Source organism: Monopterus albus, unplaced genomic scaffold, assembly GCF_001952655.1.
Source record: "Monopterus albus unplaced genomic scaffold, M_albus_1.0 scaffold80.1, whole genome shotgun sequence".
NCBI classification, from domain to species: domain Eukaryota; kingdom Metazoa; phylum Chordata; class Actinopteri; order Synbranchiformes; family Synbranchidae; genus Monopterus; species Monopterus albus.
The window spans coordinates 731,732-745,708 of record NW_018127960.1 but is presented as its reverse complement, the minus strand read 5'-3'; the positions used below and the strand labels follow the sequence as shown (position 1 = coordinate 745,708).

Genomic DNA, 13,977 nt, shown 5'->3' with positions numbered 1-13,977 from the left:
GCCACTGTCTGATTCAGGCCGAGCAAGAAGTGAGTTCACAAATACGGTCCTGTGTCTTTAGTTAGCATAAACACATGCACACAAATACACTTTCACAGATGCAGAAGTGACATAAAAACAAACATTTACATCAGCCAACAGATACAAACAGAAGAATGTGTTATCGACCAGTTTTGAGAAAGCTGCTGTTTCTCTGCCACCCTCACTCCCTCTCCCTTTATTCCTGTACACTGCTGTGGAAACGCTGAAGCCTGGGGAGTTGAATTCCTTTTATTTTGTGATGATTTGATCTGTAGGTGTATTCTTTATGTGCTGTATAGAGCCCCACTGAGTGGATTTTAGAGGCTGATATAGACAGAATATTAAAGATGGCAAAAGACCAGCTGTTGATATATAATTTTTACATAAACACAAATGATAACCAATTATCTTTAGTAAGGGTTGGGCCCGAGACTGGATTATCAACTGGGTAAACCAGGAAAATGTCCCAGGAAGCCAGACCCTGAGGGGTGTCTCAAAGCTCATTGTTATCAATTGGTTGTAAGTATTAAATTAATTGCTAATTTGTCAGGGAACTTGTGCCACTAAAGTAAAATATTAGGCAGGTCTTGCATTATTGACTAAGCCTATAGCCCAGCTGTGTGAAGGGCCATGTGTCAAAATGTGTTATTTAAATTGTTGTGTTTTTTTTGTCATGCTCATGTGGTTTTTCCTACAACAACTTGCCCTGGGATTCGTAGCAGGTTAATCCATTTGTTTGTTCATCAGTAAACAGGGTCTCTCAAAAATTGTAAACTAATTTCTGGGAACTTGGATGCAAAGTTAAGTTCAAGGAACATGTGATTAGTTTCCAAATATTTCTACTCACAAGGTCTGCTTACTTGTTTTTCTCTCGGCGTCCTCAGCAGATGGCGTTTGCTCAGGTGGCTGAGTTGTTATCACATGACCTAAGTCACCTTTTACCACTTGGAGTTCCATAGTTAAGTAACTTGAAATAAATCATCTGCATGAAAGCTGAACAAACTCCTTCTGCTGAGAAAGGCCAAGAATATGGATGAGATTTAAAAAAAAAAAGAAAAGAAAAATAAAACAAAGCTAATTTAAACTATTACTGGTTTCAAAAGTCAACTTGTTTTAATTTTTGCTGTGGATTTTTTATACATATATTTCAAAGATCTCATGACATAGTGATTGCATCTTCTTGGAAATGTTCACTTCTGCAAAAACTGATGGTAATCAAAATAACATGTGCACAGTTCTTACCCTTCTCTTGTTCCTTCTCTCCCCATGCCTCCTCCCTGCTCCTCGTCTGTAGGTGAGCCTGCAGTGGCCACGGAGAATAACTGTCTGAATGCTGCTAAGGCTTGCAACCTGAATGACACATGTAAGAAGTACCGCTCATCCTACATCAGTCCCTGCACCAGCCGCGTCTCCACTGCTGAAGTCTGCAACAAGAGGAAGTGTCACAAGGCTCTGCGGCAGTTCTTTGACAAGGCAAGGCACATCGGACATAAGCTTATCAAACGAATCAAACGAACCATCAAAAAAAAAAGCACAGACACTGGAGATTTTCCAAATGACTGATAAAAGATGAATGTCCACAAAGGACCTGCTTCAAAATCAAGAATGGTTGAAGAAGTAGAGAAGTTTGAGAGGAATATCAAAAATCAAAATGAATAATCATGTGGGCCTTTTTGTTTGGGGTTTGCTTCAGCAGCGCTGAGCTTTGTCATTGATTCAGTCATCAAACACAAAAAATGTTTTCATTGTCTGAGCCATAGCGTAAAAGATGATGTGAAACATTGTAATTACAGCCCAGCTCCTATGATGCTTCTTTGAAATAGCTTCACTGGGGCTGATTCAAGTAGGCAACACCATGAATAAATATCAAACTACAAAGAGTGCATGACATTGTTAATCTTAGTGTGTTGTGTCGTTTTGTTTTCTTCTTCCACAACAGGGAGTTCTCTGCGTGAACAGGCTTCAGCTTGGAGTTCTCATTGTGTTTGAGATAAAACTGCAATGACATTCTTTTATTGTAGCTCGACTGTGTGTTGTTACAGCCCTGCTACCGTCTACACAGTCACTGAACATAAACATTAGAATTTACTGATGTCATTCTGTTAAATAGCCAAGGACAAATTTAACATAACAGTTTTTAAAATTGTCCTTGTTTCATAGAAGAAGTTTTAAGCTTAGGCATTAGCTTAGTCAACAATAACTTTGTCTTTACCTTAATATTTGGTCTTTTTTTTTTTTTACCCACTGATCAATGCTAAATTAAGGGGTTGGAAGATCTTTTAATGAATAGCTACCATTAACTGAAATAACCACTGTGGGTAAGGAAAAATATGTCTCCATAACTTTAGAGCTCATCAACAAAACATCCGTAGAGACGAGGTCTCCGAGTGGGCGGAAGTGATGCCAAAACAGGACTGAAAATGAAGTGCTTGCAGATGTCTTTGCTTGTATAGTTAATGTGTGTGGTGGTCCTTGTGCCACACAGGTTCCTCCAAAGCACAGCTATGGCATGCTGTTCTGCTCATGTCCCCTCAGCGACCAGACTGCGTGCTCTGAACGCAGGCGTCAGACCATCGTCCCTGTCTGCTCGTATGAAGAAAAACAGAAACCCAACTGTTTCGAACTGCAGGCCTCCTGCAAGACCAACTACATCTGCAGGTCGGAAGCACCCTCAACACATTGTTTCCTTTGTTCATCAGACAGATGGTAGTAAAGAGATGACATACAAACTGGGGATGCTGTGCTCCATGGGTGACACAAGCACCAGGTCAGGCTACTCCATAGTCTGTTTTCCAAAGCTGATGCAAATCTATGTGCACTATGGTTAGTGTGAGTGACATTAAAGTTATGTTCAGTCTAACAGCAGGAAACTGCAGGGTCATCAGACAGAAATGCTCCAGGGTCAGTGTTTGCCACAGAGTAGTTTGTGATTTGCTTTTATCAATCAAAACTTTGTACTGCTGTGCTGAGCCTACTCTGTGAGGAGATGAGGAGGTAAAGGAGTAAATTATTTCCAGAAGTCTAAAATCCTGAGCTGGTCATTTGGTCTGACAACGCATTGACTACCACTGACTACCATTGACTAACCATACAGCAAGTCTTAAGCCTAACAAGTAATAATCTGCCTTTTATCCTCAAATGCGAGTCTTCACAATGTAATTAAAAGGGACACACTCATACAAACATGCCCCGTGGACACTTCCTGACACTGTGTAGTCACTGTAGTCACCAGCAGAGATAAATTGTCTGCCTTCACACACACGCACACACCGCACAGTAAAGCTGCAGGGCTCCTGTGTTTAGTAATTCAGTGATGGACATCTGACATCGCCCGTACTGGAGCCCAGGCTGCACTCTTATGACTGTCTGGTTTTAAATGGAGGCATCAGGCATCATAAACAAGCCCCATTTGGACTGTGGCCTCAGGTCTCCCTTTCTCACCCCTCTGTCCTCACCCCTCTGTCTCTACTTAACAGTGAGCAGCATGACAGTAGTGAATTCATACCACACGTTTCTGTTCTTACTTTCCTCTCTGTCTTTTTTCTTTCCGTGGTGCTTGTATCCATCAGACATATGCTCAGGGCAGAAAAACAGGTCTCACTACGCAGCGGCTTTGTCCCAGTCCATTTGTTAGTTAGCACGGATAGATTAAAGCCATGCATTTCCACAGACTCCCTCACCATATGTCAGGTGCAGTATAGTGGCTGTTGTTGACAACTCTCACTACACACTGCTCTGCTCTACTCATCACCAGATTGGAGTGATTAGACAGGTCATATTGTGAGAGAGTATACTATACAAGGACACCCCGACGCAGAGAGTCTCAGTGAGGTGCTGGGCCTCCACGTGCCACCAGAACAGCTTCACCTTGACTCTCCAAGTCTCTGAACTCTCCAGGAGGGATGAACACCGTTCTTCCAACAGATGTTCCCTCATGTGGGGTTTTGATGATGGTGGTGGAGACACTGTCTAACACGTCGCTCCAACATCTCCCATAGCTGTTCAACTGGTGACTGTGAAGGCCACAGCATCTGATTCACATCATGTTCATCCTCATCAAACCATTCCGTGACCCCTCGTGCCCTGTGGACGGGGGCGCGGTCATCCTGGAAGAGACCACTCAGTTATTCAAGCTTTTCCTTACATTTGCCGCTCATTTGTGAGGCGGTGTGTGTTTAGGTACAGTGCTTGCAACTATTTTTTGGTAGCAAGTTGTAACACTCTTGTTCAGATACAGGCATTTCATAAGTGTGTTTGTGGGGATTTTAACCACTAGTGCCACTATGGAGCAATAATCCTTAAGCAGGTTGCTGTTATAGTACATTCCTACTGAAATGAAGCAATGTGCCCATAAAGAGCAGAGGAGAAGAATTGTGACAGAAGGTTTTGCTTTGTGTCAAAGAGCCAGTACATCAGACCTAATATCACTTCAGATGTTCTTGGGAATCCAAACTCATTTCAGCCTCACATGCCAGTGCATGTGGCAGAAGTGTAAACAAACATTTGTGGATGCAGTAAATGAAACAGAACAGACTTGTTGGAGAATTGCCTTTGGCCTCATTCATGCCAGGATATAAAACAGCCACAGCATACATAAGAGTGTCATCTTACTCCACCGAAGGCAGCCATTAAGACAGCTAATTGCATTGCGAGAAATGACTTCCACCATACACTCGTCTGGACCGGGCATTTTGCTGGACATTCAGATGCACTGGCCATCTGAATTTCTCATATGAAATCTGTTGGAGCTGTAACCATGTTTGGCTCTAAAATATGTGTGTGTGTGTGTGTGTGTGTGTGTGTGTTGCAGGTCACGACTGGCTGACTTCTTTGTCAACTGCCAGCCAGAGCCGCGCTCTCTGTCAGGGTGTTTGAAGGAGAACTACGCAGACTGCCTCCTTGCATACTCGGGTCTAATTGGTATGTGTGATCGTTATTGGTTGGCCTCGTCTTGGCATTAACTCCAGGTCTCTGTGGATTGTTATTAATCTCTGTTAATGATGTCTTTAAAGTACAGTTCTGTTTTAGAGGTGAGATCTTATTTTTGTTGTTTGGGAACATGATTTCCATGGTGCAAGAAAGGTGAGTAGTCAGCTAAGTTATCTAAACCTGTTTATTGGAGGTAAAAACAAACGTGGGCACATCTGAATAGAAAGCTGGGGATTGATTTAGAGTACTGGAACCTCTGATATGTGTCTCAAAGTAAAAAGGTGAAAAGAGGATTCACAATCCACGGGAAGGTTGACAAAGGTTTGTTATCTTGGAATGACTGACATTCAGCCTGTGCTGACAGTGACCCATCAACTTTAACAGAGCTGGAGTGCAGAATACACAGAGGCTACATGAGAAACGAGCAGCCAGAACCATCTGACAAGTTGTATATATGTTTATATCAGTAAATAACACTAAGGAATTAACACCTGTTGTAACCTCAATCGCTACATGGACCCACCAAAGTGTCCTCATAACCCTTTACACTATGTCCTCACCACAACAGTAAGCAGTCAGTAGATGGTCCTCACAAGTCACTAAGCCAGACCACGTATACACGCACTGTCCACACAGCACCAATTCATTCTGCCTACTGCAAAACAAAAAGGCCTGTTTGGAGCACAGCCAGCGTGAGGGAACAATCCATTGGGGGAGTGAGAAATCACTGACTGAAGCTATTTACTTTCCTTAGCAGAGAGAAAGTCTATTCTTCAGTCCAGCCTCTCTGCATTCTGCTTCCTGCAGAAACTCCACCACACTGCACTCCACCTGTACATGGGGAGGAGGGACGGAGAAATAAGATTGAGGTTCCTTATTATAGCATTTATTAGTTTACACAAAAAGAGGATAACTGCCTCTTTCTGTTTGGCAGTCAGGAGGTTGTCCACAGCAACAGTTCACAGAGAATCCTGGTTTCTTTCTCAAACATACTGTAGGTAAATGTATGAGTGAAATCCACAAATCTTTTGTTCACCTGCTGCAGGTACGGTGATGACGCCCAACTACCTGCGCTCACCCAGAATCAGCGTCTCTCCCTACTGTGACTGCAGCAACAGCGGTAACAACAAGGACGAGTGTGATAAGTTCACCGAATTTTTCACTGAGAACACCTGCCTCCGTAAGTTAACCCTCCACACAGCGTCTGTCTGACCAGCTATTCATTCTACTCTTTTCTATTCTAGCTCAACCTTATCTGTTCTTCTGAGTCCTGCTCTGTTCCTATTTTCATCCACTCTGCTCTGCTGTTCTTTTAATGCTTTGCTTTTTTATCCCCTTTTCTTTCCCTGTCTCTCATCCTCATGGTCTCACCAAATATATCCCACTGCCATGCTTGCATTGTTATCCTTCAGCATTACAGAGAAAGTAGTCATACTGAATGTGTGTGAGCCTAAAAGCTGCAGCAGAACTCTTACTCCAGATCATTGACAGAAATGGCTTTTTCATCCAGCCCTTTTATACAGTGACTTTAATTAAAACACCCCTCGCACACACAGACACACACACACACACACACACACACACACACATTGTCTCTCTCTATCCCACTTACATACCTGAGACCTCACCTGTTTCCAGCTGAGATTAATAAGAATATCCCCACTGAACAAATCTCCTATTGAACCTTTAATTCATTTTCTCTTTTTCTCATTAGACAAAACAATGAATGTAGTCATTCAGATCACAGGACTTTTGTTTTTAACTGCTACTCTTGTTAGTACATCAGTAAACGGCACATTGTTACAGTAAGTCAATAAATGACTTGATTGATTAGTTGTTGTCTGAAAACCAGTTTGTCATCAGCCAAAAATCTGATATAAAGAATTACCACTCTTAGTTTGGACAGTTTGTCTTTGCAGTTCAACCAAACCACATTAACAGTGAGAAAGCCGATGTACAGTAGCTGTCATCTCCCATTTAGAGCTTCATTTACATTATGTCAGTAACTTGGAAATCAAAGGATCTGGATTTGATAAGCAGGTTTAGACGCTGGATTCAGGTTCAGTAACACGACACTGAACCCCACTAACTCTTCATGCATGTAAACAGCAGCTTGACAGTGAAATACAACCTCTTTCCTAAGACCAAACTAGTTCAACAGAGGTTTGTTAGTTGAGGTTTTGTTTGAGAACAGTTCTGAAGTTTTGAGGTGAAAGTTAGCTGGAGTGATGAACAGCTTACTCTAGTTCTTCCTTCACAAATCACTTCACTCTGTTTATTTACAGATTTTCAGCTGCCAAGGTGCACAGATGCTTCGCTAATGAATTAATTAGGCATTTGATTGATGAAGCAATCAAATGCAATGCACCTCTGTTAAGTAATCAATTGCCAGAAAATGGCATGTAATCAAACTAAAGAGCCACAGTCATGATAAGGGTGTGAGTTGATGCTTGTGGTTCAGATTTACACAAGCAAAGTGCGACTCTGAATGATGGTTACCAAATGAGAACAGCAGCAAGATGCAGCCTTGTTTTTAGAAACCAGCATCTCTGCTCTGTCCTCTGTTTACCAGTCAGGGTTAACGAGGTTGGTCTGCCGCAAATAATAACGCTGCTGCAATCAGTGTCTGTGTGTGTTTGAGCTTGCATGTGTGCACACGTCTGTATGTTTGCATGATTTTGTGTGTGTTTTAAGAGTTAAAAGAGATTAAAGAGGGTTAATGTGGGTCATTTTTCATTTGTGTTTATCCATAAAGTGAAAGTGAAGAGAAAAGTGGTGGAATACATCTGGTCTGACTCTCCTCCACTCTTACTCGACTGCCTTCTTTCTTCACCGTTGCAACCCTTCCTTGTCATCCTTGTGCTTGTGCTTCACCTCCCTTTTTTCTCTTCATCCCTTCTCGGTCTCCATCTCCTTCTTCTCATGCCCTCCCTCTTTCTGCTCTCATTAAGCTTGTTCAGCAGTAATTGGAACTGACAGCTCTGAGGATCCTGACACATGCCCGCTCTAGGGCCATGACTAGAGAGAAACTAAATGAGAGACAGAAAAGGAAAAGACAGCAAGAGAAAATCTAGAAAGACTGAGCAGTGATTTATTATGTTGGGAATCTGTGATGAATGACTGGCTCTTTATTTAGAATCCCACTATAAGTAGACATATTTAAACAGCATCCTATGACCATTTCAACCAGAAAAAGGACTTTTGCCAGTTTTATTTGGATAATAAGACTTGAAGTGGTAGACATCTAGTTTTATACAGAAAATAAAAATTAAAAACAAACAATATTAGAGGGCCTTTTTTCATTCTTCTTACCCGCCACTACTTTAATATTCTCATGAAGATAGTGGTGTTTTAATGTGCTCAGAGCTTTTTCGCTGTACTGCCTCCATATTTCCTGAATTTGTAGTGAATATGCAAAGGTCACACCATCCAATGTGAACATAATTCCAGTATTACAGCAGACCTTGCCCATGTAAAATGAGATACAGTGGTGATATAGACATCTGCTAAGACAAACATTTGCCTCAGTGGGAAGATGAAATCATGTTTGTTCAAATGGTGAAGGTTAACTGAATGTTTGGCTTAGTGGTTTAAAGATGTTTGCATTCTTGTTTTGTTAACTTTTGAGGACCAACTGGAGCTTTAGACCTTGACAGTGGGGTTATTTTAGAAATGTGACAACCCTGGTCAGTCACCTCAGGGACTGAAGGTTGGTTTTAGGGTTATGAAAAGGTAAGTAAGGATTGGTGTTGGGTTTGGGGTTGTTGTTGTTGCTGTCATTGTTGCTCTTGTTGTTCTGACCATTACATTTACAAGGCAAGACCTGATCTTGAACCAGGATGTTCAGTCACTGCTCTTTGTTCTAGTAAGTGGTGAAGAAATGCAACACAGTGGCATAGAAACCCACTGCCAACTAATGTTGTGGTGGTGTAATTCAGGGTGACACAGACACACCAGGCACAAGTATAAATTCTCACGGCATAGGCCTCTTGCCCAGCCTGCGGTGTAGGGTCCTACACAGGCGCAACACAGAACCATAAGTCAAGCTTAACGCAGCATTACCAGAGCTGATTGTGAGGTTTGGCAGTTTTCCATGTGTGTAAACTCTGTGTCAGGCTTTTGCTTCATGTTACGGGTCCCACAAAATGTGTAAGTGTGTGTCTGTTTGGAAGAGTACAGGTCCAGTACATTGTATCTATCTTGTACATTACAGTGTTTGTTCAATCTGCACTGACTGTGAGTCATTATGTATCCTGTGTAAACAGTAGCAGCAGTGCCATTTAGCCTGCAAATCTGTTGAGAAAAGGCATAAGCTCAACACCTTTTGGTTATACCATCAAATACACTCAAAGACTACTGCTTGCTCTAAAAGTAGTACTTTCATTTTCAGTTTCATCTGTGCAAATGGATTAATCTGTCAGGCTGCTCCTGACCAGTGGTTATGCCTGTGTCACCTGACTCTTGGTGAATAATATACTCATGTTCACTGTTATGATGACATTTCCAGTCACAGTGAAACATCATTACCATTATGTTTTAGCTTCCACTAAAGATAATGAGCCCAAGTTAGTTAGCTGCCTTACAAAGCTGCAGATCCAATGCAACTCTAATGTGATATAGTGTGCACAGTAAAGCTAAAAATGCTTTAGCAAACATAGATGTTTTAGAGACACTTTCTTTGTGTTGTAATTTTGGATTGACATGTAATCTACAAACAAACCCTAAAGTAAATGGTGTTTCTGTAGCTGACTGAAAACTGCATGGCTTCATCTCCAACCTCCCAAATAATATTCATCTGACTGGAAATAACATGTAGACCAGTGAACAGATAAACAGAGGTGTCAGACCAACACCAGACAGATTGCATTAAATATGCTTTATATGCAATATGTAAAAAGCAGGAATCCACTAATTACACATGCTCTCACACATAAGCAATAAATTAAATATGCATATACACATGTCACCTCGCGCACATATCAGGGTTACTTATTATGTGCTGTAATGTTAGGTTGCCTCTCAAATATAAATGTTGGTACATGTTAACAGCTTTTTTCTACAAATATATTGATGAAATAAAATAAGGAATTTAAAAAATAAAAGTAGCATCCATTAAAATTAAAAATGCTCGTTCATGTTAATTCCAGGGCTTGTCCCAATATTAGTGCTATCATTTCAGCCAGACACACACACATATGCACAGCACATTCATGGGGATATAAGACCTCAACTTAACCATCATAATGTACCAAAACATTATTCTCACGTTCAAATCTGTTGGCTTGTTTCTCCATTAATCTGGGCAGCAAACTGCTTTAATAACCTTTCTAGCTCTTTGGATTTTACTTATGAAAAGTCAATCTGTTTATATAATGGAAACAAAGCGTGATCAGTCCATCTGGTCTGGTCTTACCAGGGCTCAATTCAGCAAAGCAGATGAAGTGAGGGAGTCTCCGGTTCTGGTTAGTTCAAGATTAATAGTCGTGTTTATTAAATGTGCAGAGTGGAACTAACTAACTCAGAGGTTCTTCATCAATCATGCTTCACAGATTTCAGCATCTGGGGGATGAGGTTTGGATTTAAGTCTGCAAATCTGCTGACTTCAGACTGAGAAAATCCAAAGAGGTTTGCAACTTTATTGTTTACTCAACAAGTCGCTATATGAAAAAAAGTAAGAAGAAGAGTCATATGTGGGCAAAATATTTACTTTTGCCTCAGCACTAGTGACAGCCATGGTCGAACTGATTAGAATTTGGTGGTCACAGGTCCCAGTTTCATGAATGCTGGACAGACATGTGTAAACAGCAACTTGACTGGTTGGTGGAGGCAAACAGCTGATTCTAGTTTTATAATTGGCATGAAATTTGCCAAAATACAGTGTAAAGCAATAAAATGATCCAACAAGGTGAATATTTGTTATTTCAATGGGATTTAAGAGTAGTTATGCAGATCACCTCTCCCTCCCTTTTATATAGAACTAGGGTCATAATTTACTTTTGGAAGGAAGAAGATCATTATGTTCAAACAGTACAGCTCAGCCTTCCTCTGCTCTCTCTCTCTCTGTGTGTTGCATCAAAGCCATAGAAGGCTATTAATAGGGCCACTAATGGACTCTAATGGTAAATACCCACATCAGCACTTAGGTTTTTGACTGTGTGGTGAATTCATAATGGAGGGAAGTGATAACAAAACCTAAGTACCTTCTAACTCACCTTTAATTGTGGTTTAGGCTTGTGCATTATAAAGCTTTATTTTAACATGGGGACTAACAAGCATGTGATTCATGGTAAGATCCAGCCCGGTGCTAAAGAGATCTGCTTGGAATAACAATGTAGTATTTCTGGTGTGATAAAACTAATGCTTCACCAACTCATCTGTCATCCAGAGATGTGTTTGGAGCCTCTATGATCAGAAGAAGGATTATGAAAGATATTTCAGTCTGAGTCACTTGGTTAGTTTAAATCATAGCAGTTGTCAGTCGTTTACCTCCAGTCAGTTAGTACTTCCCATGTATTAGTTGTGGGGTTTTTTCATTTATTTCTTAATTATTGACTTCCTTTACTTCGTGTCTACCACCCACCTCCTCACAGTAGTAAAAAAAGTCATTTAGAAGTAACAAGGTCTGTCTCTCACCTTCTCTAAAGGTAACGCCATTCAGGCCTTTGGGAACGGGACCGATGTGGCAGTGTGGCAGCCAATGTCCCCCGTTCAGACGACCACCTCCACCACCACCCCCTACCAGAGGAACCGCGAACGCAACCCTAACACCTTCGACAACCAGATTAACACAGACCCCGTCTATAACTTCTGTAGCAGCCTACAGGTGAGACTTACACACAGGCTCCAGCCAGATTCTGTTCAGAAGGCTGCATGTTTCCAGCCAGGCTGCGACAGGTCAGATCCCATGACATGGAAACATTTCAAAATGTTTGTCTTTGTAGAAACACAGCTTTTTACAGATGGGTCAAGGTTAGTTGTTTATGTCTGACCTGCTGATCTTTGTACCCTCTGTCAGTCTCACCATCCATAACATATGCTGTACAGTATGCACAGTGTACATGTACTGCTGTTGTCATACTGAGTGCCTCTTCTTCCTCTTCCTCATTTCTTTTTACTTCTTGACTTTATCTAGTCTTAAATGCAAAACCAAAAACATCAACAGCAGACTCTGGCAAACAGCTTCTGATTAGCTGCATTTAAAAGTAACTGGTGGAGCAAGTGGAACATTTAGCAACTAAAGAAACAAATATTTTTCTCAGGAGTTGGCGGACACCAAAGCAGGCTTGAAATAGAAGGGAATATTAGACTTACAGCTCTGTGGGAACAACAAAAAGCAGCTGCTTGCTATGTGTGAGTTTGATTTGGAGACTAATATCTGAACACGTTAACCTGTAGTTATATGGAAAACCATAAATAAATCACTAATGATGCTGACAACCTGGGCAACTTTGTTGTTTGTTGTTGTCATTTTTGTTAATACAGCACATTAGGTAGCTCCACATTTTACTCATTAGTCTCATTAGTCAGCCAGCATAGCTGCAAAACATTTACTGAAAGTATTGGTATATTTATAAAAACCACTGATTACCTCTTTTTTCAGGATTCAGCAGTGTGTCGCACTAACTGTTGACGTGCCTGTGTGTAGACTGACCTGTGTACCTCACCTCTCTGTGCCCGATAACACTCTGAAACCCTCTGCTCAGCTGGAGCAGCTCCTCCTGCTCACCAGGAACAACAGTTATCTGGCTGATGAAACAGGGAATAGTTGCAGCAGATCAGAGCATCAGCGATCAGCTCCTCCCGGGTCAGGGAGGAAGTGAAGATAATACTGTCATTACCAGCAGAGTGATGACAGGGACTCAGAGACATTTCACCTGTAAATCATACTGCACCCCAACACAGCATCACTGAAGCTATTGTGTACAGGGACTTAGAGAAAATCCTTCCTTAATTGTTTCTTTTTCAAACAACAATCTCAGTCTCTGTTTATGTTCTTATTGTTTATGATACCTGACGCTGTTGTAGTCACCATGCACTATACAGAGTGCCCAACGGTTCAAAGTCTGGTTTGTCCTCCTACTGTATATTTTACAGCAGCATTAATTGTTTTTTGCTCTGTTAATTTTGCCAGAGTCACCATGCACTATACAGAGTGCCCAGCGTTTCAAAGTCTGGTTTGTCCTCCTGGTTGGCACTGTCACATCACAGCAGTGAGCTGAGGTTCGACCCTTGTGTCCAGCCGAGGTCTTTCTGTGGAGTTTGCATGTTCTCCTCGTGTTTGTGAGGGTTTCATCCGGGTACTGCAGCTTCCTCTCACAGTCCACTGACATGACATGACAACTCTAAACTGCTCGTAGGTGGAAATGGTTGTCTCTTTGTCCAGGGTGAAATTATATTTGATATTTTGTAATATAACAGAAAATTAGTATAGCTTTTGTAACTGACCTCAACTCATCCTCCAGCTTCTGAAATCAAACTTGTGTCCTGGAAAAACCTGTCAGTCAGGTTGTTAGCGATAAGCGGCTGCAGTGCTGTTTTGTTCGGTTCTTTGTTTAGAGTTGTTTCACAGACTGTGCCTTTGATTTTAACTGCTTTCACAAAAATAGGACTAGAATTAAAAGTTCACACATACAAACTCACAGTCCTGGAGATACAGTAGATTTAATTACACACTCGTGGCTGTAAACTTGCAGACACAAACACATACACATTCACATTCTGTGCTGATAATGAGCTTTGGTGGTGTACTTGTGTGTGTGTGTGTGTGTGTGTGTGTGTGTGTGTGTGTGTGTGTGTGTGCTCTGGTAGCACATCAAGTATAAGTTAATGAGAGTTGTTATATTAAACCACTTCTCTTGTGTGTGTGTGTGTGTGTGTGTGTGTGTGTGTGTTCCTTTGTATAGTGGAGGGTGGTTGCACACATGTTTGTGTGTATGTACAGTATGTAGGCACCGAGGGAGACTGAACTGTTGTGATGACACACTTGAGGAACAGGCCTGTCTGAAGGCTCACTCCGGTCATTGAGCT

At 41.5% G+C, this 13,977-nt stretch overlaps 1 protein-coding gene across 5 annotated transcripts in view; it reads left to right on the top strand.

Annotated features, from left to right (window-relative positions):
- The window catches only part of gfra1a (gdnf family receptor alpha 1a), an 89,331-nt gene that overhangs the window by 65,280 nt on the left and 10,074 nt on the right, over nt 1-13,977 (top strand). For all 5 annotated transcript variants that reach the window (XM_020606669.1, XM_020606668.1, XM_020606670.1 and 2 more), the window contains 5 exons: nt 1,316-1,494; nt 2,507-2,679; nt 4,832-4,941; nt 5,996-6,130; nt 11,595-11,773. In XM_020606669.1, the coding sequence (XP_020462325.1) occupies nt 1,316-1,494; nt 2,507-2,679; nt 4,832-4,941; nt 5,996-6,130; nt 11,595-11,773 (776 nt within the window). The remainder of the gene's footprint in view (nt 1-1,315; nt 1,495-2,506; nt 2,680-4,831; nt 4,942-5,995; nt 6,131-11,594; nt 11,774-13,977) is intronic.